The 8072-nt window shown below is 46.7% G+C and overlaps 1 protein-coding gene across 1 annotated transcript in view; it reads left to right on the top strand.

Moving 5' to 3' along the window:
• COL9A2 (collagen type IX alpha 2 chain) overlaps positions 1-7476 on the top strand; it is a 55338-nt gene extending 47862 nt beyond the window's left edge. Inside the window, exons 30-32 of the mRNA XM_077337486.1 lie at positions 39-227; positions 3553-3630; positions 6137-7476. Of these exons, the coding sequence (XP_077193601.1) occupies positions 39-227; positions 3553-3630; positions 6137-6342 (473 nt within the window). The 3' untranslated portion in view covers positions 6343-7476. The remainder of the gene's footprint in view (positions 1-38; positions 228-3552; positions 3631-6136) is intronic.
• Positions 7477-8072: the final 596 nt, after the last annotated feature.

Genomic DNA, 8072 nt, shown 5'->3' on the forward strand with positions numbered 1-8072 from the left:
CCAACTTCTGTCTTTTTTTTTTTTTTTTTGCCATTCAGAGCAACTGGCCGAATTAGCCGTGAGCGCTAAAAGAGCCTCCCTAGGTGGGACAGGTGTGATGGGACCTCCTGGCCCCCCCGGCCCCCCTGGGGCTCCTGGTCAGCAAGGGTTACATGGACACCCTGGCCCTCGTGGCATCCCAGGAATCATCGGGGCCATGGGGCAGATTGGAAACACTGGACCCAAAGGTAAGCCTGTTTTACTATATGGGAAACCATCTAGACTGCTACAGAGTTCCAACACGCCTTCCCCCTACGGTCACCAGGCCAACTGGTGGAAAGGATGGGGGGGCGGCATTGTTGCAGTGTGGTTATATCACTTCCAGGGAGAAATCAGTGAGAACCGGTGACTCTAGGAATCATCAGAAACTCTATGGAATTACCTAGCACAGTCTTTTCAACATTTTGACCCTGGAGGAACCCCATAAATATTTTTCAGGCTTTGAGGAATCCCATAAAGGGCGACCTGCCCCTTTAGAGGACGCAGGAATAAGATGCAGGAGCCGGCCAATCAATTGATCGACCATTTACTGCTTCCATTGTGGAGAAAGAGACTGGGCCTGTAGAGCAACAGGGGGAGTGGGCTCCAGTGATGTGTAGCGATGTCAGTGGCCTTCCAAACCTCTGGGATAGGCAGTGTAACCGAGGGTACCCTGGTTGGGAATCTCTCACCTACAGCTACCCGCTGTCACTTCTGGGTTTTCCCTAGGAATGATGTCATCTCTTTACGCTGGCAATGCTGCTTTATTTTAAATTACCCCCTTCCCCCCGTCCAATGCTTGAAAGGGTGGCAGGCAACGTGAACTCAAACAGGGACTTGACAGCCCTTTTCCAGCTGTGCTTTGGGAGATGGTGAACGAACTATAGGCTTCTCCTTTCCTTCTTGCACCCACGGCCTACGTCTGCTCTGCATGCCTGGCTCGCGTTAACCGTGGCGGACTATGATTCTCTTTGGACTTGGAATTAGAAATCCAAGCTCAGGTCCTGTTGTCTGATTCTGGGATTGCATAGAAGAGCTGGAATGAACAACAGTCAGGAAGGGATGTGCCAGTGTTTGTCTCTTGCAGCCATTCCTTTCATACCCAGGGAATTGCTGATTGCCACTGTGGGATGGTAGGTGGATTTCTTCCAGGCCAGGCTGGATTCTGTAGATTTTTGGTGGGGGGGAGATCAGTTGGGCATGGAATCGAGGTCACTGTGGGTGGGCAGGTAGTTGTGTGCAGGGGGTTGGACTAGATGACCCTCGAGGTCCTTTTCAACTCTGAGTCGAACTCTAAGGAGGGAAATGCAAGGGAAGCTCATGTAGCCTTGAAATGTTCAAGCGACTTAGCTTGTGGTGCATTCCCAAGAGACGCCGAGGACAGCAGTCTTTTCGGAGGCTGTTTTACTGGTTTAGTATATTTTTATACCGCTTCTTCTGGGACCTGCTTCAGGCAGCTAACCATACTGACATGCCTGTTAAAACTCCATGATAACCAGTGTAGTAACAATCAATAAAAAAATAAAACCGCGTCCCCAGTGATAAACCACCCCAAGCTTATGGGTTATAAAACCGTCCAAACACCACGGCAAGAAATAACACCATCCAGAAAGCAGGCCCTAAAAATATTGGCACAGGGCAAGAATGAGGCCATAAAATACTAAAACGGGTGAGACCGGAGACGGCTGAGCATTCGCTCGATGTACTAAAAAAGCGCTTTATTCTCTTCCCTCTCTGAAACGGCCGAGACTCTTGGATTTTTAGACAGTTTTAAATGTAAATTATAAATCTGAAATGCTGGGATTTTAATCTGTTGTAAAACGCAACTGTTGTAATCTGCCCTGAGTCCCCAGGGAAGAGTGGGGTATAATCACCAATGAAGCAAAGTTGAACCTTACTTTGGAGGAGGAAGTTCCATCTTCTTGGGGAAGAGCCAAAAATACACCTGGGTTGCCCTTTAACCTTCTGTTATCCAAAGAGCAGGGGATAGGAGTGGGAACTCAACTATTATTTCATGTCTGGCACAATTTAAAGCTCTTTTTTTTTAACCTTTAAAGTCACTTACGGCTTGGGAAGGAAGGCAGGAAAGAATAACTTGATCACGTCAGAAATCAGTGCTTGGAAGGGAGACCACCAAGAAAGACTGCAGAGAAAGGGAATAGTAAAGCACCTCTGCTTTTGACCAACCTTGAAGCCCACCCACCCTCCCCGCTAGGGTCACCGGAACTCAGTTGCCACTTGATGTTCCATGCAAAAAGGGGTTTCCCCTGCCCCCTTTCATCCACCTGGAAGAACAGGTGGTGAGACCACAGGAGTAGCAAAGGGTTAACATTTATTTTACTAGCAAAGGAAGAAAAATATCTACAGTTAGACAAAAAAACAACTTTCTTCAGTGCAGTGAAGATAAACACTCGTATTTATATATTTCATTCCATTCCTGGCCCCCGCGTTTCATTGTGATTGGTTACAAAATGAGAATGTAACAAGGACTAACTACACAAGCATGAGTTTCTATGTTACATCAGCTCGTTTCTGATTGGTTCCTGTTCTCACATTTTTTCATCTCTCTGTGTCAGCCTTTCTCAATGTTTCTACCATTCAGAAATCCCTGAAACATACTTCAGGCTTCGAGAAACCCCTGAAGTGGCACAATTATACAAAATAGGGTTGGGAAGCATGGCTGTGTATTTGCTCACCCAGGGACCCTCCCTTTCCCATTCCTCTCCCCATCCCATGACCCTCCATCATTGGCTATCTGGGAAGGTGTGGTGGTGGGTCAACACGACCATATAGGGTTATATCACTCAATAAACATTTAACAATTTTTAAAAAAATTAAAATTTATTTCCACCCATTCAGGAAACCCTTTCCTAAAACCCTGGTTGAGAAAGCCTGCTCTATGCTGTCTAATTCTGGGAGAACACCCAAGCCTGGGCAAATTTTCCTCCTACCATGCAGGGAGGTTTTTACAACTTTATACATGTGGGAAGAAACTCTGCACATGCTCTTATATATCACTCTTATTTACATACAATTTGGGACTGGCAGATCTACAGGACCACTGGCTCCCTCATGAACCTGCCAATTACATGAAATCACTCATGAATACCCAAGACCCCTGCTTTCTGCAGTTTGGTGGATGAACTGTCTGAGAAGTAGCCATGTTTTTAAAAGAAAGGACCCCAATTGGAGAATGCCCTCCCCAAGGCATTTCGGGTCCCCCTTTGACTGAATCTGAAGCACTCACTGAAACCTCCTTTATCTGCCTCAGGGGTTTCCCCAATCGACCGGCCTCTTGCTGCTTTTACACCTGTTGCTATTACTATTGATTTTGAGCTCTGGCTTTATCGGTTTATGTGTTTGCTGTCATGAGGTTGTATATTTACTGGTTACCAGAAGCCAGCTTAAAAAGCTTGTCAGTGGAAATGGGAGATGGGATCATCTGCAATAAAGCAGGAGTCAAATTGTCCTTCCTACAACACGCATTTGTAGCCATCAAACTCTCTCCGGTTTTTCTCCCTTCTCAACTTCTAGGGAAGCGGGGTGAGAAAGGAGAGCAAGGAGAACCGGGACGTGGGCATCAAGGGATGCCAGGGCCACCAGGGATCCCAGGTAAGAAGAAGAAGTTGAGTTGGTTCTTATATGCCACTTTTCTCTACCTGAAGGAGTCTCAAAGCAGCTTACAGTCACCTTCCCTTTCCTCTCCCCACAACATACACCCTGTGAGGGAGGTGAGGCTGAGAGAGCCCTGATATTACTGCCTGGTCAGAACAGCTTTATCAGTGCTGTGGCGAGCCCAAGGTCACCCAGCTGGCTGCATGTAGGAGAGCGGGGAATCAAACCCGGCTCACCAGATTAGAAGTCCATACTCCTAACCACTACACCAAGACTCCTGTTGCAGTGAACTAAAGTTCAAGATGGGCAGAGGTGCCATGGGATGCAAGTGGTGATCCTTCCTCATTGATTCCTGCTGGGCGGTGGTCTCTTGAATATCGTGGGCAAGGGTGGGTCTTACTTTGTTGTAGGGACACAGCTACAATCACAATTGGGGGATGTGCGGCACAAGGCCTGTATTTTTTTTCCACTTAAGAGGCCCTTTGCAGAGAACACAGAGAGCTGTGGCCATTCATGTGCCCTGAGGCAGAGGAGAGAGTGTGCATTGAAGGAAAGAATGGCAGAACATAAGCAGGCAGCAGAAAGCGCCAAGTAATTTCACTCAGCAGCTTAGCAGCTAGTTCCTTTTATTCTCTTTGGAATGAAGAAGGTTTGAACCTTGATGCCTTTCCTTCTGCGGAGGCCGTCTCCTGAGAGAGGTAAATGCTGGAACCTGCCAGGAGGAGGCAGCTATGCTCTGGTTCAGCTGGCAATTTCTTCTACTGTCTGGGGAGAGAAAAAGAGGGCTGCTTGTTAAACTGCCAGAGGGCATATCTCTCCACTGCACAGCCTGAACCTCCATGGTCTTTGTGCTTGGTCAAACTGGCCCTTTGTACGTGTGTGTTATGAGCTTCCCTCCCTGAGTGTAGGATTTGGTGCCACGGGAGCATAAGGGGAACGGATTAGCAGGGCAGTGGGAATGCCAGATGGCATCACAAGCTGTAACCCTACGGACTTCGCGGACCAAAAAGGTGGGCCAAGATAGAGTCGACAGAGGAGATATCATGCGTGAGTTTGGTCACCAGGCCAGATTTGTGGTCCTGCAGGCGTTAAATAAGAGAGCCGCTTCCAGGGTAACGGTGCCATGGTCTGGAGAAACAGAGCAGGAAGAATGTGACCTGGAGGGTCAGACAAGCATAGCTTGCTTAACAGAAGCCAATGTTAGAGTGTCTAAGACACGGGCTGATGTGGGTTATGTACAGTTCCCAGCTCTAAGCCGTGGCTCAGTGGTAGAGCACCTGATCGGCATGCAGAATGTCACTGCTTCAATCCCTAGCGTTTCCAGTCAAAGGGATCCAGACACAGGTAATGTGAAAGCCTGAGAGCTGTGTCCAGCCTTGATAGTCCTATGGTCTAATTCATTGGCAGGCATTTCTATGTGTTCATGGGCAGGGGCTGTGATTCAGAGTACAGCCTCGGTTTTTCATGCAGAAGGTCCCAGGTTCAATCCCCAGCATCTCCAGCTGAAAGGATCAGGTCTTAGATGATGAGAAAGATCTCCATCTTGAGAACCCTGCCAGTCAGAGAAGACAAGACTGACCTGGATAGAGCCAAGAGTTTGGCTCCGGATGCGGCAACTTTGCATGGGCATCTCTCACAGCCTGGCAGAATAAAATCAGAGTCCAGTGGCACCTTTAAGACCAACAAAGATTTATTCAGGGCATGAGCTTTCGAGTGCAAGCACTCTTTGTCAGACAGAGCCTGGCAGAGTTTGTGATAAGAGAGCGAAGGGGAGTTCTATGCCTGCATTGGTTCAACATCTAGGCCTGAAGGTCCTTGAGGGAGTCCTATCAGTCTGGTTGACATATTGGGGCTTACAAGCAAAGGATAACAGCTAAGTATGTTTTTTTTTTCCTTACTGAATTCAATTAAAGTTCATGTTTCTCACTGAGACTCGAGGCAAACTACAGAACAGGAAAGCAATGCAATAAAAACAGCATAATAAGGAAGTGGAGCGAGAGAGAGAGAGAGTAGGTAGGTAGGTAGGTAGGTAGGTAGGTATGTAGGTATGTATGTTCTGGAAGGCACACAAGAACTCATTCTACAAGAACACCTTTCCGAATATGTCTCCAGAAGAGCCTGGTGCTCAGCCAAGACAAATAGGCCCCAAAGAAATTTGGTTGGCTTCGACCAGAGCCAGGGCCTTCTCGGCCTTGGCTCCCGCATGTTGAAATTAGCTCCCAGAAACCATCAGGGCCCTGTCGGGGCTCATGGAGTTCCGCAAGGCCTGTAAAACAGAGCTCTTCCGCCAGGCTTCCGGTTGAGGCCAGTCAACATCAATATCCAATTGGCCTGCCTCCTGTATTGCACCCCCACCCTGGGGTCTGGTTCCACAGTGCTGGGCGGATTTTAGAATTGTTCACTGTAATTTTTAATGTCATTCGCCATCCTGAGTCGGCTTGAGCGGAGAGGGTGGTCTCTAAATTTAAAGAAAGAAGACATTCAATACATTTTGTTCTTTTAGGTCTCCCCGGTCACCCTGGCCATGCTATCAACGGCAAAGATGGCGAACGAGGTTCTCCGGGGGTTGCAGGAGAAGCTGGACGTCCTGGCTTATCAGGGCCTCCTGGACTTCCCGGATTCTGTGAGGCCGCTGCCTGCCTAGGTGCCTCTGCATACGCCTCAGCCCGCTTGACTGAACCAGGTGCCGTCAAAGGACCTTCGTACTGAATTTAGTCAAGGAAGAACTCCCTTGCAAAGTAAAGTTGGCGAAACTTCCACCACTGACCTTAAAGGACCAACATACCAGGGCTGTGGACCAAAGAAATGGAGAACCAACCCAAAGAAAACCCTCCAGGGGACAAGGATCATCTGCCTTGTTGGGAATCAACCTGTCTGTTCATTCTGCGTTGACAAAAAGACGACATTTGGCCACTACGAGTAGCTTAGATTGTGGGGAATGGCAAGCCAACGAGCAATTTGAAACATGGGCAGAATTCATGCCTTAGGTTGAGAGAGAGCCTGGAAACCTTGTCCCTCACAAGACTGCTATTCCTTAAATGCATACAGGGATTCACGGGCCTCTTCTTGTCACCAGGAGGTGCCAAATGAATGAACGTTTGTTGTCTCTTCCTTTCCCCACTGTCTAAATTTGTATGTGTTTGTATGGAAAGATTAATCTACCCATTTCCCTGATTTTTTTTTGAGGGATGCATTATTGTTTTGGGGATTTTCTTAGTAGATCACTGGTGGCTGATACTGTAGAGTCCTCATGCAACATATCTGGTTGTGTTCCTGTCATGCAGAGAGGTGTCTGTGAGAAGCAGAGCTGGGGGAGGGAATCTCGCATTACCACATGAAACAAAATCTGTGAAAAACCAGGGGTTTGTTCAATATGCTGATAGATTCCCTCCCTCCCCTTGAGGACTACTTCATACAATTGCTTTGTCATGTGAAAATAACATGATGAACCTGTTATGGGAAGACTTTACTACTTGGAAAAGCCACCTTATGAATTGGTCCTCAGGTAATTCGTTAACTCTTTGATATGTGCTCTCCTGTTCCAAACCCATTTTCTAGCAAACCTCTTGACATCTTTTTACTTTGTGTTTTTATGGAAAGATTAATCTGCCCACACATTTTCCTGATTTTTGGAGGGGCGCATTATTGTTTTTGGAATATTCTTAGTCGATAATTGGGGGTTGATTATTTAACGGTGTACACCAATGCCAGCCCACCATTTCCCCAAAGCTGTAAATCTTTGTAAAATAAGGTGGTTTTATAAATACTAATTAAAACAAATCATTTTTTTTCTTCCGCCAAACTAGCTACTCAAACCAGACAATAAAATGAAGAATGACAACACGCCTGCTTCTTCTGAATTTGATAGACTTGTAAAAAATTGCTTTTCTGTACTTTGTGTTAGCTTCAGTGATGGTTTCTTTCTCTCAGAGGTCATGTTAATTGACCTCAAAATTAGTTTGCTGGCTCTTGCACCTGTTCAAGGGATCAACTTGAATTTCTTTAGCGGGCCCTTTTAGTTCAGGATCATTTAGGTACTGTTGGCCACATCTGTGGCACAGAATAAGGAAGAAAACAAAATATTTGCATAAGATCCGAAATGCAGCTCACCAGATTGAGTCTGGGGGGTGGGGACAGCAAGCATTGTCACTAATTCCAGAGGGACAGTCCAAAGATTTTTACGGCACCTTTAGGGCATGCTGATTTCTTCCAGCTTACGCTTTTGTGAACAAGAGTCACGTTTGTCAGACACATGGAGGAGAAAGATACACAGGAGGAAATATGCCACAAAGGCCTCTGTTACTTCGCTATGGAAATTTAGCCAAATCAAAGTCACCAAACTCTGAAGCCTTTTGATCTGATTTGGTTCTGGAAACTTGCTCTTTTAAAAACCCCAAAACTAATTGTAATATCTTTGAACCTGAGATCTCAAGATGTGA

The sequence above is a fragment of the Paroedura picta genome, chromosome 5 (genome assembly GCF_049243985.1).
Source record: "Paroedura picta isolate Pp20150507F chromosome 5, Ppicta_v3.0, whole genome shotgun sequence".
NCBI lineage: Eukaryota > Metazoa > Chordata > Lepidosauria > Squamata > Gekkonidae > Paroedura > Paroedura picta.